We start from the raw sequence: 22,122 nt of genomic DNA on the forward strand, positions 1-22,122 counted from the left end.
TGTTGGAACAATTTAAATCAATAAATAAAAACTAATAACTTATTTTATATTTTTAAAATAGAGTTTAATTGTACTATAAGCTTTCAAATCATTCTGAAGTAAAAGTATTGATGCAGAAACACATCTTGTCGTTAAACACGTGTAGGATTTCTTTCTTTTTCTTTTTTTTCACAAATGTCAGTGTTTTTCCCTTAAGCCTTATTAGTAACTACTGATGTTACTGAATTATTATTAAAGTAAATTTGTTTGAGAAACCATATAAATTGAAGCTCGTCAAAGCAGAGTTATTTTGATTTTTTTATTACTTCTGCTAAGGAGGTTACGTTTTTGGTAGCATTTGCGTGCACGTCATTCTTTCTGTCTGTGAACACATTAGCGCAAAAAGGCTTGAGAAACTTTGCAGGGGTGTAGAATGATGTGATGTTTAAAATCCATTAAAATCTAGCTTACACCCACCAAGGTCTTCAGGGTCAGCTCAATGATTTATTGGTCAAAAATGGACAAAAGCCTTATGACTTCGATAAATACTGTGATGACTATGATTCTTACATGTATGTTGTGTCCTGTCAACATATAGAAAGCAACATAAAACAATAAAAAATATCTTGTCACATTTGACCTCTGACCTCAGCTTCAGGGTCAAAAGATTGATCTGAAGGCCAAAGTTTTATATAAAGAATGATATATACGTATATTACAGTAACAAGTTATAACAATATGAATACATGTTCCTGAATGAGTATTATTATTTTCTGGAAAACAAAAAAAAAACCTCTAGATTTTTATTACTAAACATTTAATCGAATTTTATTAAGTAATCAATTGAATGCTACCCATATATAGCTATAGCCACGTAAATAAAAAATAATTGTACTCAAAACATAACAAAAGCCTACAATTTGCACCTGTTTCTACTGCACTACAAATTTCTTAAACTACTTTTTAAAAATACAAAATAAAGCTTAATAAAGATAATACTTTTCCTTTTGTTTTGACAACTATTTGTTAGGATGATCTATGACAAAATAACATTTTATTTAAATTAATACACTTGTTTTAAATGCAGGGGTTGACAGATATGAACACACACAAACATGCTGACAGTTTTTCTTCAAACTGTGGTAAATTAAAAGCTTAAAATGTCAAAGAAAAATGATTCAACATTGCAGCGCAAGACTGATCAGTGATGGACCAAATCCAGTTCCTAAAAAATGTGTATCCACTAGGCTAACGAGTGTGGGGTCAGCAAGTGCATACTGTGTTAACAAAATCTACCGTGAGATGTTCTCTTATTAATTAAACGTACTTATTATACTATATTTCCCTCTAGTGGGCTTACTTCTGAACTACACCTACGTATCACGCCTTTCCACATTGGCCAAATTTTAAATGCGTTTATTCGCAGTCTAAAAAGCGGCTCCCTGAACTGGTGATTATACCATGAGTGTATTAAGGAAAACGGAAATGTACAAACACAATATTAAACAATATTAACAAACAATATTTTAGAAAAATCTCAAAGAAAAATTCCTAACATGCCAACATGACCCTTTCAGGGATCCGTAGGTATCCCTCCGACATCCCAGAAGGATTTTGGGAAATTTAGTTTATTCTTTCATCGTCCATCGTCCACATAAATACGTGGATGTATTACGCAGAAATACATCTCCTAGAAGCCAGCGTGTCTCAAACATGTTTCATTGACTCGAGCTACAACCTCCCGTAAGGTGTCGGGCTGCTCCTAATGTAAAACCACTGATTAATTAAGCGGTAATTGTAGACTGTTAGCTCCTAGCTAATATCGTTCTAAATGTCGCCATTGGACCAGCGGCGTACTTAGCTAGAAAGTTAGAGAGGGGGGTTATTGAAGAAATTTGTCATTAAGTTGGGGGCAGTGTAACTGATATCATGTGTTGTAATTTGTTGAGTAGAGTAGGTGTGACGTTCACTGTCGGTATCGCCTGTTTTGACACACAGCTTTGAGAAGTGCTGCTAGCTGTTCAAACGTTTCTTCCTATTAATATCCGTGCTGAGTCTAGCTCCTCGCCCCCTGACAGCGCAGTTAGGTATCACCACATATCATATGGTTAGGTAGTATCACCCAAATACTGATTTACCTGGTGGGAAAGCGATCTAGTAGTTTGTATTACAGGGTTATTTTCCTAATGGCAAAAGCAGAATGCACTCCAAAGTGGAACACCTTAGCACTACGGAACAGGAAAACGTGCCCCACACCAGAAAAGAGCTTTCAGACCACATTCACTCCTGTGTCCAAGGACAAGAACAGTCAAACTGCTGGACACTTAGCAGGAGGTGACACACAGTCCTCAAACGGACCATCTGGTCAGTTTTTGGCTAGAGAAAGCATTGAGTCTCCAAGCAAAGTGCTGCTAATGCTGGTGGCAGGGCTGTCTTTTTCTACACGCCTCTACAAGATAACTGAGCCCCCTCATGTGTGGTGAGTGACATTTACTCCATGAAGCAATGCTTACTTTGAGTCTTGTTTACAAGATGAGTGATTTGGGTCTTTCAGCTGGGATGAGACTCACTTTGGAAAAATGGGGAGCTACTACATCAACAGGACCTTCTTCTTTGATGTCCACCCTCCTCTTGGGAAGGTGAGATGGCAGAGTATGTCTTTGGTCTGTCTTCATGCAAGGCTCTTCAGTCCCATACCTGTTGACCTTTGACACTCTGTTGCAGATGCTGATAGGGCTGGCTGGTTACATGAGTGGCTATGATGGCACCTTTCCTTTCATAAAGCCGGGAGATAAATATGAAAACCAAAACTACTGGGGGATGAGAGGGGTATGCTGCTTGTCACACTTGGAAAACTGCTTTTTGGGTCAAAACATGAATTGACCAAATATAAGAATTCCCAGTCTGACACTCTCTGATTTCCCTGATAAAAAAAAAAATCCTGGTTTATGATATGATTCTTAACAGTAAATCTGCTAAATTAAATTTTTATTGAATTGAATTGAAATTAGTTTGCATGTTAATACAAAAAAGAGTTTTTTTGCTGATCTCAGGGGCCTTTTCTGAAGTGCATTTTCTGCGTAATCCCCAGTTAACCTAACCCCACAAACTGTATCTTTCTGGATTGTGGGAGGAAGCCAAAGTACCTGGAAAACATGCAAACAGCACTCAGAAAGGTCCCAGTAGGATGGTCGATTTGAACCCAACGTTCTTTCTGTGAGGTATTGCTAACCACCATACTAAATGTATGCTCTTTTTCATAAAGTCTGTCAATTTCACAAGTATTGAAATATACCCTCTGGGGCTGTGCTTATAAAGAAAAATGTAAATATTTAAAAAATTAGTTTGGGGAAAATGTATAATGCCCCTAACTTCATCACAAAATATGTATATTTTATATGCAAACTTAAAATATTAGAAAGCTCAAAATTGGTAGTTTCTTTATGAAGAAATGTCTCAGAGATTGTCAGACTGGAAGCATGTGTGCAGTCGACATGGAATTTCCTAATTGATTGCCGATACAGTTTTAATAGACAAATGTAAGAAATACCTAAGAAATGAATTCAAGGTGCTGATTTGTTTGTTCTTCCTCCTTTCCTGCAGTTTTGCGCCACGCTGGGCTCCTTCCTCCCCATCTTTGCCTACCTTATAGTGCTGGAGCTGTCTAACTCCTGCACCGCTGCTATCATCGCTGCTACCTTGCTCACATTTGGTAAATCATCATTTAATTGTCTTATGATGAAAGTTGCTATGGATTTCTTACACATACGAACAGTATGTAAGCAGTGAAGAAATGACTACACTATGACTCAGACTCAGAGTGACTTAAAAAGGATTTTCTATCCTGTTCATCGTCTTCCTTTTCAGCTGATACCTCCTTTGATTACTGTGTATGTTGAGTTGAGGTGAATCAATGTGTTCAACACCTTTCTGACAGACACTGGCTGCATCACCATCTCCCAGTACATCCTGTTAGACCCTATACTCATGTTTTTCATCATGGCAGCAGTGCTGAGTATGGTGAAATTCAACCAGCAGAGATATAGGTAGGACACCAATAGAATCTCAGTTTGTCAAGAGTGAAAGGTTCACTATGGCCTGTTAATAATATTAACTACTTTCCTTCTTCCCTGAATCTTTTCTTTTCTTTCTTCTTTTTCCAGGTCCTTCACTGCCTCCTGGTGGCTTTGGTTGGTACTTACTGGTATAAACCTTGCTGGGGCTTTGGGGGTAAAGTTTGTGGGTCTGTTTGTCATCATCCTGGTGGGACTGAACACAATCTGGGACCTATGGAGACTTCTGGGAGATATGAGTCTCTCGCTGGTAAACAGCAGGATATTTCTAAGCTTACTGGTGCCGATATCATCAGTGATTATTGGAGGTTTGACCGCCCTTTTCCTCATGTTTCCTGGCACCAGGTAGACATTGCAAAGCACTTTCTTGCTCGGGCTTTTGCACTCATCCTGCTTCCCCTCATCCTCTATGTTACAATATTTGCTGTCCACTTTGTTGTGCTGAACAAAAGGTGAGAATGGGTGTTTAATAAATACACATATGTTGACATTCACCGTATTATGTGAGTAATGTTTTTTTTTTTTTCTTGCTAGTGGACCAGGAGATGGTTTCTTCAGTTCGGCCTTTCAGTCTCGTCTAATTGGGAACAACCTACACAATGCATCTATGCCTGAGTGTGAGTTGCAAACAGAGCTCTAAATAAAACCAAATGTCACTACAGCTGTGTTTACTTAAACGCTACTCAGAAAGTGGAAAAAGAGGTCAAAGAGAAACGTAGACATTCCTCTAATATGATAGCCAGATGGGCTGAAAGGTTTGCTTACATTTTACTGTCCTGGGAAAGTTTTATAAGGATTTCACTATCAAGGGTTTAATCCCTTAAGCGGTTGGTGCAAGGACCACTTGTTACTTTTCAAAACATTTCAATAGACACTCTGAATAAATGTAATTATTTTACTTGTTTCCATGATGTAACACTTTGACATCAACTGTTGCTGATAAATGGGAAATCTATCGTTAATTCAGCAATTGTTAATAGATATTTACCGTAAATGTCAAATGATATATTGATTACTAATCATTATTTACTAATTGTTTGATCATTTGTTTGTAGAACGCAGTCTGAGTCTTTATTACAAAGTTGAAGCCGTTGCAATACTACATTGCATCACACAAATTTATGTTTGTGATATTTGCGGTGGCATAAATCACAGAAGACTTGGAGACAGCAATTTGGGTTCTGTTTCGCTCACTGATAAGTTCTGTTTTCATTTTGTGCTTTCCTCTAACTGTTTGGTTTGGTTTCAGGAAAGGCTGTGGGAAGACAGATCGGTCTCATTCTCAGGATCAGTGCAAAAGCAAACCTAACAGCTTTGACTAAATGCTTTTCTTAAGGACATGACTTTTAGATATGTTGATCTCCTACAGTTAGTTTTTAGACCTGGCATTTCTTCTTTTGTCCTCCACGTGTCCAGTTTCCTCAATTATTTTTACGGCACACTTCACACGATGTATGCCAGGTTTTCCACTTTTACTTTGGGAATCACCTTGGTGCAATAATTTTGTGCCTGTCACACTGTGTTATCTTTGCTAAATAAATGGAAACAAATGGCATGTTATTGTACCAGAGTTCTACTAACAGTGTGCCTAAAGAAACAAATTAAAATTGATTCTTAAGTGGCTTAACAGACAAAAAATCTTGCTGTGATCAGAGACAAGGACTGGACTGAAACTGAGTGAAAAAGCAGCCGATGTCCAAAGAAAGACTTTTAGAAGAGCACTTTTAAAATAAGGAACTGCATTGCAACAAAGTCTTGCTCCTTTGAAGCAAAATATAAAGAAATATATGTTCTGTAAGATTACTATAATATAAATATTATTAAATGCAAATTAATTGTGTAACAGTAAAATAATTGGACTTTATTAAGTCTCTTGGCTATTTAAAATTTTTTTTGATTGTGTGCATTATGTGGTTATGTGAGACATAACAAAAAAAGTTTAATTTAATTTATTAATTTACATTTTCTTACGATGGTAGTGATCCTATGATTTGTTGTTTTTCTCATGCAGATCTGGCATTTGGCTCTACCGTTACAATAAAAAACCTCCGTATTGCTGGAGGTTATTTGCACTCTCATTGGCACTTATACCCAGAAGGAGTTGGCGCAAGGCAGCAGCAGGTCAGGCTACTTGTTGAAAACTGAAATATTTTATATATTTATATTTGTAGTTTCTTTGTTTTTTTAACTTTAAATGTTTTCTTATGATTTCTTTGCTTACAGGTGACAGCCTACCTCCATAAGGACTACAACAACTTGTGGGTGGTTCACAGACAACAAGATAATAATTGTGAGGAACTGACATTGCTATATTTAACAATGTTGCCAAATACAATGTTAAAATCCAGCTGGGATAAAGAGTTGTTGTTTTATTGTTCATATCTATTGTTTTGGGGTTTTGTTTTTTAATAAGCTCAATCTGGCAACCCTGATCTTGTTCGCCATGGTGATATCGTTCGACTGGAGCATAAAGAGTAAGTATTATGAGTGACGAGAAAAATGCACATTTTATTTAAAGTGATTCAGTCTCAGTTCTATCCCAAATCTCTTTGTGTGTGTGTTTCTTTCAGGACAACACGTAACCTTCACAGTCACCTCCATGAGGCGCCTCTGACCAAGAAGCACTTCCAGGTTACAGGTTATGGCATTGTAAGGAAGGCTTTAACATAACATCTGCACTAAAAATACAGATTCAGTTGGACTTGACAGATTTATTGCATATTCTGTTTTGGGGTTTTATGGGTGTTCTGTACCCCAACACTAAAATTATTTTTGGTCTATTCTTAGAATGGCACAGGGGACGCCAATGACCTGTGGCAGGTGGAGGTGTGTGGAGGTCGGAAGGGTGACCCAGTAAAGGTGCTCCGCAGCAAAGTTCGCTTTCTACATCGAGCTACCGGCTGTGTGCTTTACTCCTCTGGCAAAACTCTTCCAAAGTGGTAAAACTAGCATACTTTTAAATTTGAGATGACTTTGTACGCAACCGATCAAAACACACTACAAGTGTTGTTTCTGTTTAGGGGCTGGGAACAAATAGAGGTGACCTGTAGTCCCTACTTGAAGGAGACCCCAAGCTCTCAGTGGAACATTGAGGACCATATTAATCCAAAATGTATGATTAATTCATTCATTCCTATTTTGTGTTTGCACTTCTTGATGTCAGACAGCAGCTAACATGTTGTGTATTGTGTGTTCTGGCAGTACCCAACATTAGTCTGTCTGTGCTGAAGCCCAATTTTCTGGAAATCTTACTGGAGTCCCATATTGTTATGTTTAGAGTAAGTAATAATAAGATAATAAATAAGCTCATCTGCTTTAAAAGAAAGTGCATCTTCATTTCTTTTCCTTTTATTTTATTGTCTTTTAGGGAAATAGTGGCTTAAAACCCAAAGACAATGAGATGAATTCAAAACCTTGGCACTGGCCAATCAACTACCAGGTGCTTTAAACTCTCTATAAAAAATATATATGTATATATAATTATTATTATTTTTAATATCTTTTATCTTTTAACTTCGTGTAATTTGTTTCCGTGAAGGGCTTGAGGTTTTCAGGAGTAAATGCGACAGAGTACCGCGTTTACCTGCTGGGGAACCCTGTAAGTTTGTTTTTAAGTTTTTATGCTTACAATCTCATTTAACCAACAGATCAGTGTCCTCATGGTGAAAATGGTTTTCAGGTGGTGTGGTGGATAAATCTGGCCAGTTTGGGGTTGTATCTCACCATGGTGGCGGTGGCTTCCATAGCCACCCAAAGAGGTTTTTCATTGGGCCAACAAAGAATAGGTATGGTAAATAATGGTGCCTTAACAGTATGTGTTTGCATAGTGACTTTAAGTAAAGCGTTATTGTCCTGTGATTCAGAGCATTCTCTTGTGCTTGTGAGAGGAGGTGGACTGCTGATGCTCGGTTGGCTCCTGCATTATGCACCTTTTTTTACCATGGGTCGTATCCTCTACTTTCACCACTACTTCCCTGCAATGCTCTTCAGCAGCATGTTAACAGGTACCAAACTGTGCTGGATTTCTGTATTCCAACTATAACGTGTAGAGGGGAGTGCAGGGGTACAGAAGTGAAGTAGAAGCCACACATAAGAACCTTTTTTCAGCAGGTTTGGTGGGTGAAAGTGTAGCCAATACTTCACTTACAGCTTACTTCACTTAATGGCTTGCATTAGAGTCGACAGTGTTTAGGACACAGTTCTCTCAGTTTTGCATACTTGACCGACAGTTTTTGCAATGTTGGTCAAATAATTGTATTTTTTTTCCTCCAGGACTGACGTTAGACATCCTTTTCAGAAGTGCTGACCTTCTACTCCACCCACCTTATTCCTATTGGTTCCAGCGAACTGGGCAGCTGCTGCTTCTGTTTAGTATTCTGTACAGGTGAGCTGAGTACTATGAAGAATCAGCTTGTTCTTAACACTGTCAGAAACAGCCTATCATTACTGTGAGATATCTGCTACATAATGTAGTTCCTTATGATAGTCCATCTATTGTTTTATACTTTGATTGATGCTCTTGATGGTCCTAATGGTTTTATCAGCCATGAAGTTCTTGTAGCAGACTCTGTTTGCTGTGGATGAAAAGATTATGAATTATTAAAGGATCGTTATTGTTTTGTTGAGAGTTAATGACAAGATTAATACCTACAGTCCATTATGATTGATAAATCATTTAAGTTAAAGGAAGCAGGTGCTCATATTGTCATTTATATCATGTAGATGTAATACAGTTTTCAAGTTTGGATGGACTATCATACAGATATTCTAATAGGATTCCAACCTTCTCATCTGGCTCTCAGAAAGAAGCTTCTCTGCTAATTCTTACTAAATATTAAAAGAATAATTACACTGAACTTCTTGCTGCTGTGACTTTAGATCTCATAGCCCATTTTAGCACAAGAATGGAAGTATTTCATCTACTTAGTGTAACTGACTGTGATCCATTCACTGTCTGTCAGTTTCCACCTGTTTCATCCGCTGTCCTATGGCATGACGGGTCCACTAGCACACGAGCCGGGCAGCGCCATGGCTGATCTGAAGTGGATGGACTCCTGGGAGTTCTAGTCTGCTTTGCAGGAAGATGACACTAATGATGTGACTTGCACCAACTGTTCTGAATATAAGGGACTTAAAACTGACAGAGTAGTGTTTGCACAAAGAAGTGATTCTTAAAAGGTACTGACTGAATTTCTACGTGTCTTAGTATTTGTGTCACAGCATTTGCACCTGACGTTGTCTATCATGCATGAAGAATGCTTGTTAAGGCAGACCTAACTCAATGCAATGTGAAAGCCAGATTGTGGTGTAAGTGGGAATCTTAACTTTGTCTCTGAGAGGCCTTAACTAACATCACAACTTCTGTTCCTAGATTCAATGTGTACTGTAATTCAAAACAATAAGCTAAAGTGCCTGAAGGGAAAAAGTTTTTAAAAAGTAAGTTTTAAAGGTTTAAATGCTACATCTCCCTGATTTTCGTTTTTTAAATTTTGTACATAGTTAGAAACTATTAGACTGTATTTTGATTAGGGACTTTCTGATTTTACTCATTACTTATTATTTTGGTACTGTATTTAGCCATTAGTGCTGTGTGTTACACACTATTTTTATACTATGTAAGACTATTACCGACTCTGTTTACATTTTAATGTGATCAATAAACAGTGATACTGCATTCTGTATCTATACATGTAAAGTTTTCTACATTTTAGAAGTTGAAGGAAACCTTTAAATTGTTTTTATGTTCTGTACAATAACATGAAGCATGTCTTTACTAGACATTAAAATGGTATTTTCAGTGTTGATAATTAAAATATGATTGACTACTTGAGATATCCCCAAAAGCTCAGAAATGTTTAGAAATCTGATAAAAGTCATAGAGTTCAAAAGATCATTCCAGTAATATCCATGTAAAAACATAAAAAGTAACACTGCAACACCTTGATATTGGTCCCCCTTGAAAATAATTACATATAATATAATACATTGCTTTGGTTGCAGGTGTATAAACATATTCCTGTGCTCCCAAAGTTATATTGTAAGTTTTAAATGTAGGAACCGAAGTCACCCCGACCAAAATATAACCGTCAGTTACTTAATGTTCGTTGTATTTTTTTCTGACTTGAACTGAATGCTGGATATATGCTGGATATAACAATAAACCGGCGGGCCGCCTGGCGGCGTGTTTCTGAAGTACACCACATACACTCGTCAACTGTCAGAGCTGCTGCTGCCGCTGCCATTGGCTGTCGTTTATCACGTGATTATTGTGAAGATGGCGTCTCCAAATGGAGGTAAATTCTAATTCTTTACCCTGCGACGCTGTGTATAAAATGTAAAATTGAGATCTTTAAGCACATTAAACCGTTAAGAACTATAATCCTGTTTTATTTGAAGACCCACAGACGACAGAATACGCATGTTAGTGCCGTATTTTTGCTGTTTGGACATGTTTTTCCGTTGGCTAAAGCCCTCACTAGCCCCGGTGTTCGGTCCAGTAAATGGGGAAGAAGAGCGGGTAGCAAGCTTGAATTCTTTCGTGTAGTCTGACTCACAGAGCTGAAGCTGTGCATCCTGCTAGCTAAAATATTAGCTGTTAGTTACTGCTGTACTACTATCATCCCTCCTTAGACCAGTTTCATAACAAGTATAGTGTTTTTGTTTCGGTTGTATTGCTTTCTTCTTCTTCTTTTTTCCAACGTTTTTTTCTGTGTTGTACATCTCGTTATTCTTATTACTGGATGCTGTGTACTTGAAATTGATCATCTTGTATGTTTAACAGTAAAGCACCGTGTGTTTTACAGGTGACTGTAGACACTCACTGTTGTACCTCTCTCGTGATTTCATCCATACAAATTGAGAGTAATTTGACCCAAAATTTAACATTGCAATCCATCCAATCTAGTCTTTGTGTAATTTGACATACCTCAGCCTTTTCTCCCCTTTTCCTCAAATGCACATTGCATTCTGTAAATATGCCAGGTTTGGAGGTAATAGCTATTTGGGTTCCTTGATGTGCGAAATGCTATTTTATATTTCAGTCCGTGTTATATTTGTCATTTCTTTGTAGATTCACCTGAAGAAATTAGAGAAAATTATGTTTTGCAATTGGCTGCTAGTAACAAAGTGCCTAATACCTCTTGAGTTAAGTGCTTTTGTATGCTTGAATGAATTCATAAATCAGTGTTAAGTGGCTTGACAAACAATCCTCTGAAAATGGTCAGCTATTAATCATAAGGTGGAAAATAAGGGGAAAAGTAACAAATGGCCAAAGAAAAACTCTGAAATATCTTCACTAAATCTGGAAAACTACTAGCCAACACTGGTCAAAGTCTGGCTCAGTGGAAGGAAAATGCAAAGAAATGATGGGTGGCTCAAGACTTTTGCACTGTACTGTACATGGCATTAAACATGGAAGAATATGCCCAGGGCAGACCCAATTTTCTGCCTGTATTGTCACTACTGTGTGCAGGTCATGTTACTGCTGAGCAGATAATGGTGCACAGTCAATCAGTGTTTGTGAAAGTTTGTGAAATACATTGCTGGAAAGCTGGTAAACAGCCCAGCATTTTCCACTTTTCATATAATTGTGACATGCTGTAAGTATACATACACAACTTAATTCTATGTTAATTCTTAAGGCTATTACATCCCTGTAATTTCACTGGATGGATGAAACACCATTCTTGCCAAACACAGATCCTTATCTGTTATTTTTTAATGGAGCGCCTTGTGACTTATCAGTCCAAAATAAGGTTTAGTGACTGTGAGTACCATATAATCTGATATAGATGGGACCATTGTTATTCTATAATCAAAATAAAATTGTTTTTAATTATATGATAAAGGTGATTATTAAACACAGCTATGTATTGATTTTAGGAGACCCATGTTTCTCTGAACAAGTGAACCCGAATCATGCTGACAAAATTCCCTCCTCATAACAGAGACACTTAAACCCTGCTGGCTACAGTTTAACAAGTATCTAAAAAAAATCATTCGGCTTAACCACTTATTCAGGATTATTCAGTGTTGCAGGGAGAATGGACCCTATCACAACTGTCACTGGGTGAAAGATACCCAGGGATTTTTTTTAATATATATAAAGATGTTTTTACTCTGTAAAAATCCATCCATCTATTTAGTGCCTAGCTCGTCAGATGCCTGAGGTGGCTCCTTCTGATGCAGAGGAATATTAGCTCTAAGGAAACGCTGAAACATCATTTTGCCACTTGCATCCACAACGTCGTTCTTGTATTTGTTGCCCACAGTTCATCCCTCGTGGTTACAGTAGGAACATAAATCTATTGGCTCTAATTTGTTTTCTTTGTCTTGATAGGTGATGATTTTGAGTCATCATTGCTGAGTTTTGAGAAGTTGGATAGAGCATCACCAGACTTGTGGCCAGAGCAATGTAAGTTTATCTCCTGCTCCTATGTGACTGGTTACCGTAGCTTTTATTATGCATAAACTTTATTATTCTCTGATCTCTCATACAGTGCCTGGAGTCGCAGAATTCGCTGCATCTTGTAAAACTGTGAGTTAGATTTAATATGGCTGAGTTTGAGTTACACATTAGAAACATAAATAGGCTTGTCACACTTCATGATGTGTGATCTGTAACTCTTTATCACAGCCCATCTGCAATTCACCCCCAAAATGGATGTCAGATCTGGAGAATGAGGATATTGAAATGTTGAAAGGTTGGTCCAAATAGCTAAAATTATGGTTTTTTTCCAGACAGATTTTTCAATTTACTTGTTACAGTTGGTGTTAAACAGAAAGACTGGTGGACAGAGGCAGACTTAATATATAATCCTGTCAAAATGGTTAACATTTTGCTGAAGTTAGGTTAGCGCTTTTATTATGGGTCTTGTTATCCTTCTGTAGAGCTGGGTAGCCTGACCACAGCCAACCTGATGGAGAAGGTCAAAGGACTTCAGAATCTAGCATACCAACTGGGCTTAGAGGAGTGTAAGTACACAAACAGCACACACATGCCAGTGTACAGATAATCCAGCCTTTATACCTTTAAAATCACTGAGAGTGCAAAAAGGATGTGGTCACATGTTACCACTAGATGGTGCTCATAGGCCTCTCTTGGGTTTTGCTTCTCTGTCTGGAAGAAGTAACTTCTCAGCATCTTTAAGAACACTGAGAAATCCTAATAGATTTAAGTTCACGTGGGCCTGTATGCTTTTGTCCAAAGACAGAAAAAAAAAATGAAAATGTAACTTCAACTCCCAAAGCTTGTGTCTAACAGCAAGCATGTTGACCTCAATGTCTTAAATACCGTATTTAGGGTAATATTGGTAAACTTGAATGGTAAGAAAGAAAAGTATGCCCGGAGGAGACAAATGCCTAAGCATTTGATGGATGCAAAATCTATTTTTAATCCATTCCCCCAGTGCCACCATTGTCATAATCCTTGTGGAGTGTGGATTAGAGAGATAAGTGCTCATATTTCCCGAAGAGAAAAATCAGTTTTAATTTTTCCAGTTTAGAAGCATGCAAGTGGTGAAAAACTGTGATATACCCCTGTCATGGGAATACAACCTTAGCATTTTTTTATGTTTACAAATATACATGGAAAGTTTGCTAACTCAATTAAAGTACCACCTAAGGGCAAAATGGTCAGATTTTGGCTCAATTACACTAGAAGTGCAGTACTTTGTAAAAGTCAATAAAGACAATCTGAGCCAAATAATGCAAAAAACAATATGGATAGGCTGAAAGCAGCACATGTTCAACTGTCTAACAATGTGAGATTTTTAGATGGTTGAGTGATTTTAATGGCAAAGATTTGCTACAATGCTCTGATCTACAAATGTCTGTCGGTACATAAATATTAACAGGGTGCCTGTGCTTTAGTTGCATAAGCCACAACTTTAAAATCTATTTAGTTGAAAAATGTCTGATCTCACAGCCTTTGCCTAAACCAGGAGAAGCATGTAATCTGGCTGGTATAAAGATGTTAGCTGTCATAGGTGCAGGACTGCAGGCTTTGCAATCATGTCATGTACCCCGGGATGACGGGACGCAATGACGGTTATTATTGGTGTCAGAGCAGCCCTGTAATCGGTGCCTGTTTAATGCTCTCTGGTTTAATTTTCTCCTTTTCCGGGCTGTCAGGGGAGGCCTTGTAAATCTCAGCTACTTTTTCATCATGTTTGTGCACTCTTCAGTACCCGTAAACATACTCCGCAGAGGCATGGCAGAGCGAGGGCAGAGGACAGGATTTACTGCTCTCCCCCCTTCAACATGTGGACCATTAAAGTTGGAGCTGGTTAATGGCAGAGCACAATCAAGTAGTGAAAACCCACCCACCCTACTGCAGTGAGAAAGGAGATTTGAACCAGAAATTTCCTTTTCCTAGAATGCGCTTAAGCAGAATTAGTGTAGGTTTTTGCTTTTTCTAATATTTGTACATATGTATGTAACATGGATATGAGGGGGATAAGGACACACCCTCCTCCCACAAGCAACCCAAAAAAAGGGCTGTGTGATGCTGGCCCAGTTAGTCCCAGAGGGTTTGGCGCGTGCCTATTCCTCAGGCCCCATCTGTTACTCCGCCCCATGATGAATACCCCTGTCGTGGGCCACTGAGCGTGGGCATCAAGCCTGTGGTCTCTAGGGAAAGCTGAGGACTCTGATAAGTGCTGTTATTGGAGGTAATTGAAAGCTGAGTGTTCCTTTGGGATGCACTGAAGGGCCTCAGCTACTGAGACGACTGGTAACACGGCTGCTGGAGCTGGTGGGATTTTGCACTCTCACACTTGTGGCCTCAACTGACTGCCATTTAACATGTCTTCCCTAGAATGTGTCATTAGTTGTTGTTATTGAAGATTCATATTACACAGAACAACAGAAAATTTGTTGTTGTTGTGGTTGTTGAGTGTTTTCATGAACTTATAACAGTGACATCAGATGTTTCTCAGCAGTGGTTACTATAATATATTCAGAACATGCACCCTTTTAAAGTTTTAAAGTTAACCCTAACCCTAACTATATTTTCCTCCCTCAAAATTTTGCCAGGCGCTAGAACTAATCAAAATAATTTTGTCATCTCCACATTGTTATAAAAATTGTAAGGAAAAATATCACTTATAATTCAATTCCAAAAAAAGAAAAACGACACGACTCGTTGCCTTCTGGGTGTGCAATCATATGTCGTGGCTTCTGTTGCACCCTGCGTTACCTCTCTCCTGCCATGATGCCACCCAGCACATACCCCGGCCAACTCTGTTGCATCTTCTTGTGTGAAGGTGAGACTGAAGGTCACCCTGCTTTGACAGCTCCTAATGGGGCTTCATCCACCACCACCTCCTCCACACCCTTAGGATCAATCTCCGGCCTATTAGAAGCATGCCGCTGCTGAATATGATTGCATTCACTGGGCCCCACTAGTGCTAATGTGCCTCCATCAATCCATCAGGGCGGGCTGACCGCAGGGCGGGTGGTTATGAAGTACCTCAGCTGACAACAGCTGAATGAGGAACAGAGGATACCTCCCCACCACCGCTACCACTCTTCCTCCTCCTCCTAACCTCTGCTAGTTCCCTGTGCTAGCCTTTTTACCTGTCCCCTGCTTTTCTTTGGTCTCATAGTTACAATGAATGGCAGCGTTGTGGTGCATCTCATTCACAGTGGCACCTCATGTGTGCTGAAAGCAAAATAAGCATCTAGGATGGTTCAATTCTTACCTTCTTAATCATCTTAAACACTTAGTACCCGTAGGCTTTCTGTTATTAGCTTTCTGAAATTGGCTCCCGCACAGGCATTGCTAAAATATGGATGGGTGTTATTTCGTAACTAGCACTAATAATTATACACGTCATCATTCGTCATCTTGAAAACTCTTAAGTAGTTCAACAGACATATTGCAAAAGGCTGACATGAGCATCTCCTTCCATGGTAAGCATGTTGCAGCTGTATCTGACAGAGCTTCGTCATATCTTATACAAGAATCAGTGTTGGGGCTGTGTGAGAGAGGCAGAGCTAACACACAAACACACATACTCACTGCTCCTCAGTCCTGCCTGCCTGCTGCTGCCTCCCTGAGCAGATCGGAAATGACACCTCATTTCCATAAAGGCATTAGGAATTCATTGGATTTTCTTTCCCAGCTAATCATAGTGCGGGTGTAAAACCTTTTAGGCTTTTTAATGAATGATTTTTGACTGATTGCCTATTAATAAGGACACCTCTTGAACAGGCATAGGCTGGGGCAGGGGTTGGGAGGTGCAGATGTGTTTGTTTTGGTGTGTGGATGTGTGTGTGTGTGTGTCAGCCAGGCGAAAATGCATTGGAGGAGGAGGAGGAGGAGGAGGGGTGGGCCTCTCTCGGTTGGGACATAAAGAGGAACCAGTGGCTCCCCTGGGAAATCACAGCTCGTGTCTGCATCTTAAATATCCCTGTGAAGTATCAATAAGTGGGTAATTGAATTTTGAACACAAACATGAGCGTCAGGTGTATGTGTAGCAAGGCGGGGGTGTTCAGCGGGTGCGTTGGATGAATATGTGTGCCTCCAAGTCCTTCCATGCTTGAGTGTTTGTGTGTGTCATTTCCTCTGTGTCTCCCTCATCCCTGGGGACAAGGGTAGTGAAAGTGGATGTTAAATCCATTAAATAAAGCTTACACCCCGTAATAGCTGAGCACCTCTCGGCGATGGTCATTGAGGGTCAGATAAGTCCTCTTAACGCTTAATGAAAGTGAATCGGGTCCGTCAGACTTGGGGTCTGCGACTTCAGTTAACCCAGGTGGTCATCGGTCCTAGCTTCTAACAGGCATCCGGGTGCTCGCTGGGAGCATGCCATTTGGGTGGTGGGGGGGGGGGGGGGATTTGGGTTGGGCAAAGTGATGATTACTCTCATTTTATACACAGGGGATTGGTAGGAGGGGGGCTGTTACAATGGCACACAGATCACTTGTTGTAAATGAGAGGAAAGTGAGATGTTACACCACTGCGTTTCCTCTGCATTTTCATTTCATCCACATGGGATTTGGCAAGTGAGGATGATTTACCAGTGTGGAGCAGAAAATTGCAGCAACATTTGGGTTGCAACAGTGCAGGCTCTGATACTTCAGAGGGCATATTTCCTGGCATACTTAGCCGCTTGCAGATATAGGTTAATCTCCATTGTTTCAGTGGACCAAATCCACATCCAGAGGGTATGGGGCTGATAAGGTACAATTTCTTATTTTTTTTTTAAATTTGCAAATCAAGCCAAGGGGAATGTTTAATTTAGGTAAAATTGACATATACTGTATGTTGTGGCTGTGTTTGATAACCTACCATAACATATGATGATGGAATCTGTGGCCATTAGGGCTAAATGATAATTAGATGGTAACAAATCAACAGGACAAGGCGATGGCCTGCAGAATCCATAAGGTGCCATTTAGTATGGATGGTAGTCGTAACAAGATGCTGATTAACTTAGTGCAAAATTAGTGATTGACCTTTCTAATCAACTAAACAAATCTCTAAGTCTCCCTAATCAGTATTGATCTGATCTCTTCGGGTGTATGACAAAGCCTGTGTGCATGTGTTTGTGTGCGTTGGTCAGCAAGCTTTTGAGTGAGTGTGCACTTGTCAGGTTTTCTGTAGTGATGCTCTTTTGTTTATTTTCCAAAAATGAACAGCTGTTGGAGTCTCTTTTGATCAGTCATAGAAAATCTCGAAAAGAGAGATCCAGCAAAATAAACATTGTAATTAAGATCAACCACTTATTGTTACATTTTATCTGAGATACATAATTTCGTCTGAGTGTGTTTACAGTATATGGCAATCTATGTGTGATTTTTGGGTTATGAGGGTACCACTTTGGTCCGTCTATACTTTGTAAACATGGATGCTGGGCTCAAATCCAAAATGAGTTACAGGGAAAAGAGAACATGGATACGAAGTAGAAAACAATGACGTGCAAATGCAGTCTGAATGGGAGAAGACAAAGGCTGTCTTCAAAATTTTCCTTATGTCTACTCAGTCCTGCAATAAAAAGTGTGATTATAGTGCACTAACTAGATAACCACTGCAGACAGCTGTTAACATATATCTTCCCTTGCAATAGTTTTTGTCTTGTCTTTCCCCTCAACCCCCAACCTTGTTCTGATGGAGGTCTCTTCCTGTTAAAAGGGAGTTCTTCCTTCTCACTGTCACCAAGTGCTCGCTTATATCTGATTGTTGGAGTTTACTCTCTAATATTGTAATGTCATTACCAAACAATATAAAGTCGTTTCAGGTCACTCTTGTTGTATGTTGGCGCTAAAAAAAATAAAATTGAATTGAACTGTGTGACTGAGAGATTTCGTACTTTACTTGGATATATTATCACTGCACAAATAGGCATAATTTTTATTATCCCTGTTGCATAAACAGCAGAATGCTGCACCACATTTAAGGCCATAGACTCTACTATGTTGCTGTTTTTTCTGTACATTGTAGCTGTCATATCTCTGAGCATTTATAAAAATTCTGTACATGAGTATATTACAGAAGCATGCTGGAGACTGCAGCTGTAACAGTGCTGTAAATTTTCAGTGGAATTGCAGAGTAACATTGCTCATCCAAAAGAGCCAAATCCTTTAAAATAATAGCAATAATAGTAGAAGCTCTCTTGTTTTATACTGCAGATGCAAAAAGCTTCAACTAAAGTCTTAAACATACTTTTAGAACTTGTTTTAATAGAGGATTTTTATGAAACTCATGCTGCTTGGGCTTCTGCATTGTTAAAACATATGAGGAGTGTTAAGCTGTTTTGAACCAAAAATAAGACAGAAAAAACGACAGAGAAATAAAAAGAGAAAAAATACAGACAGTTTTTTGTGGATATTCTCAGATTTTGTTAACTTTTTTCAAACATCATACTGGCTTTTGTTATCTTTTAGGTTAAGGTACAGCTGGACAGAGCCAGTGGTCTGTCTGCAGACAGTAACAGTATATTTAGTTACAGTTTGTTCTCGCTTTGCATTTTCTTTAAAGCTTTATCACTAACACACAGAGCCCCGCACGCTGCCAGCGCGTCTCGTTTTATGAAAATAAATCCCACATTACTATTTCATAACTTTAATGTTTTTAATGTTATGATATTAGATATTTGAGTTTCTATCTGAGAAAGGGGAGGCTGAAGTGAACCGTAATTAATGAGACATTCAGCAGGGCCCGTAATCTCAGGAGAGGCACTGCTATCTCTGATCTGTTTTACAGGTTGAGCTCGTCACGGGTTGGAGAAATTGATAATAAGAAGGAGAGAAGCATTTCATGTTAAAAATCCAAATATTAACTGCTGCCCTTTTACCGTTCCTTCTGATGCTGCTTCAAATAATAGTGACACCATCTTTCTGCCAGTTTAAGGGTCATCCCAGTGTAATTGCTTTCCCTTGCCTAATTTTGATGGCTTCACTTCAATCTAAAGAATCCTATGTGTGGCCAGAGGTCCGTTGATGACTCCGTTTAGGGTGATTTGAAGAGATGGAAAATTGGAAAATGAACCCATCCCATTCCAGTTAGCATCATCTTCAACCTAATGATGGACACCTCAAGGTGACATGGCCCCCACGCCCAGATGCACCATTATCATTCCACCCTGGGCAACTCATCTAAATTACTAACTGCCCTGGCTTTTTCATTAGCCACATTGGGCAGAGGAGGCGGGGCCCCTCTGCACCAGCACACGCAGACACCAAACAGGCGTTATGAAGGTGGGCGACTTTGTGCTTAAAGCCCATTTAAAATAAGTGCTGTCTGCTGCTCTGTCATCATTTATTTGTCTGATGTACAACATTTGTAACAGTAAAGAAGGCGATCTAAGCTTTGTGCTTTTTAAAATCTGTAGTTGAAGCAGAGAGGCTGATCGTCTTCTTATCTCGAGTAGAGTAATTACTGTACATAGAAGGTGCCTCTGTGGGGTTTATGATGATGCTGCAGGAAACTGTCTGTAGTCTCTATATTCACACTCAGGTTTGTCTTTGATAGAAAAGCCTCAGCAATGATTGGTCTCCCAGAGAAAGCCATTTTAATAAAGGATCTTCAGCAGGGACGATTATGTTTCAAGACTGGGTGCCAAGATGCTGGCAAAACCTTGTTCACTGAATCCCACTTGAATACATTTCTTTATCTGGTGCTATAGTGACAGTAAGCGACAATGTTGGTGTGTTGGTAGGGTTGGTCTTTTATTAGTGTGTGGATGTGATAAAATTGCTGTTCATTATACACATTTCAAATTAAATAGCTTACACTCTGTTATAATGGAAAATCTAAAAGGTATGAAGACTCATCTCCTGTAGATACAATATAGAAGGATCTATTATGCTCTTTTCCAGCTCTATTTTTTTAATTCTCACATTTTATTCTATTTTCAGAGTTGAAAATAATCCTCCTTACTGGGCTCTTCTCTTCTTTCCTCAATTCTCCCCTTCTTTCTGATTGGCCGCCCCTTAATAACAGAACATTTTAATAGCAAGTGAGGCTGCTGCACTCACCGTGTATTTATTGTGTTTAAATTTCTTCTCATCTGAAGCATCAGCTTCCACAGAGTTAAATTATAAGAAAAAAGGGAAGAAAACCAACAGATTTAAGAACAGTTGTATCCAGAGTTTTAACTAAACTAGCAACTCATAATTTTTTAGGACAGTGTGCTGTTGAGGCAAAGCACTGTGAATCTTTGTTTCTTGTCTGAATAATGTAATATTTCTTGGGGAGGATGACCTGTCACAGCCCCGTACATTTATCAATGGGACCTCTAGGCTGGCAACTACTAAGTTCATTGCGCAACCCTAACAATGAAGCCTTCACTCACTCAATTATTCATCTTAATACTTGAATGAGTATTATGTTTCTGTTAGTGTCTGTCACTGTTCATAACCTGTAATCATTTTTGCTTCTTAAATCACATACACATTAATACTTTTATACATGCATAGGTCTAAGTACCTGTATCTCACTACAGCGAGGCAACAATTTTGTAATCACAAGACTCTTTGGTAGTTATGTCTCAATTTTATGTTGATTTTCATGTCCTGGATGAACAGATGTTTGTATAAATTGCCTCCCGATGTGACACTGGAGATATTAAATACATGCTTTGCATTACTAACAAGCTTTTCTGAAGTTGTTAGAGCTGTAACCAAGTGTTGCACAAGACTGATTTGTTTCTGATTTTAACAACTTACTAAGAAGACTGTTGAAAGGTCTCTGACACTGTGCTGTAGTTTATCTAAAATATGTGTTTTCTTGTTTTCCAGCCAGAGAAATGACCAGGGGAAAGTTCCTAAACATCTTGGAGAAGCCCAAGAAGTGATTTATCTTTTCTTTTTCAGCTGAGCGAAATGTTTGGATTTCACAGTGATTGCAGTTGTTGCATTCACCAGTATGCTATGAACATGTTCAGACCTTCACAGTCAAGTTCAAGGACTGCATTCTGATTAAATAGAGCAAAATGCTCACTAACATTGCTGATGTCTTCTCATCAGACTCCTCTGTACAACTGCTGCTCTCTAAATAATCTTTTTCTTTTTTTTTTGAAAGTTGTTACTTTTCTCTGGATTTCTCTCTGACTTGTAGATCTACCTTGATTAAATGTTCCCTAATTATTCATACTTTTGAACATGGAACTTTTTTTTCAGTTTGTGAAATTATATAATAAACTATTAAAATGAAAAGATCTTTGCTTTTTTTTTTTTTTTTTTTTTTTTTTTTAAAGAATTTAAGTCTCCTGTGAATTGATTACGTTTGCAGCCAAAGGAGCCAACTGTAGTGATGCAAAAGTTTTTAGAGACTGTTCAACTTTTAATTAGGGCAATAACGTCATGCCTCTGCCACTCCACAGAGTGCAGCACCTCTCTGCTCTGGACATGTAAGGAGCTCCGACGTGGGAGTGCTTTCTCGGCTATCGGGGCATGTTTTCTTTTTAATGAGCATTGGAAGCAGGGTCCCTACACAAAACATTGCGTAAAAATAATATTGCTCATTGTCATCGCCGTTAATAAGAGTTGACATAATTACTAGGACCATTTCTTTTCTAATTAGCACACTTCAACGTTGTCGGAGCAAAAAGAGAATCAGACAGGC

The 22,122-nt window shown here is 38.8% G+C and overlaps 2 protein-coding genes across 3 annotated transcripts; both read left to right on the forward strand.

Annotated features, from left to right (window-relative positions):
• Positions 1–1,581: 1,581 nt before the first annotated feature.
• Positions 1,582–9,726, forward strand: pomt2 (protein-O-mannosyltransferase 2). 2 transcript variants are annotated; one of them, XM_084914853.1, is made up of 21 exons: positions 1,582–2,458; positions 2,534–2,618; positions 2,704–2,808; positions 3,583–3,691; positions 3,917–4,025; positions 4,143–4,302; positions 4,398–4,504; positions 4,587–4,669; positions 6,064–6,173; positions 6,276–6,342; positions 6,466–6,526; positions 6,623–6,701; positions 6,840–6,991; positions 7,073–7,164; positions 7,254–7,330; positions 7,420–7,491; positions 7,591–7,650; positions 7,732–7,837; positions 7,940–8,056; positions 8,325–8,436; positions 9,014–9,726. In XM_084914853.1, exons 1-21 carry the CDS (start codon positions 2,166–2,168, stop codon positions 9,117–9,119), a joined length of 2,262 nt encoding a protein of 753 aa, XP_084770979.1. In that variant the 5' UTR covers positions 1,582–2,165; the 3' UTR covers positions 9,120–9,726. The 2 variants fall into 2 exon arrangements, with proteins under 2 accessions (XP_084770979.1, XP_084770978.1); XM_084914852.1 differs by having other exon boundaries at positions 1,583–2,458; positions 7,916–8,056.
• A 536-nt stretch (positions 9,727–10,262) lies between these two features.
• Positions 10,263–21,713, forward strand: lin52 (lin-52 DREAM MuvB core complex component). The gene is made up of 6 exons (XM_084914854.1): positions 10,263–10,345; positions 12,391–12,465; positions 12,551–12,588; positions 12,688–12,754; positions 12,942–13,025; positions 21,297–21,713. The coding sequence occupies exons 1-6, from the start codon at positions 10,327–10,329 to the stop codon at positions 21,350–21,352; spliced, it is 339 nt and encodes a 112-aa protein (XP_084770980.1). The 5' UTR covers positions 10,263–10,326; the 3' UTR covers positions 21,353–21,713.
• The last annotated feature ends 409 nt before the right edge of the window (positions 21,714–22,122 follow it).

Source organism: Perissodus microlepis, chromosome 19 (genome assembly GCF_051167445.1).
Source record: "Perissodus microlepis isolate ML-2025 ecotype Zambia chromosome 19, ASM5116744v1, whole genome shotgun sequence".
Classification (NCBI taxonomy): domain Eukaryota; kingdom Metazoa; phylum Chordata; class Actinopteri; order Cichliformes; family Cichlidae; genus Perissodus; species Perissodus microlepis.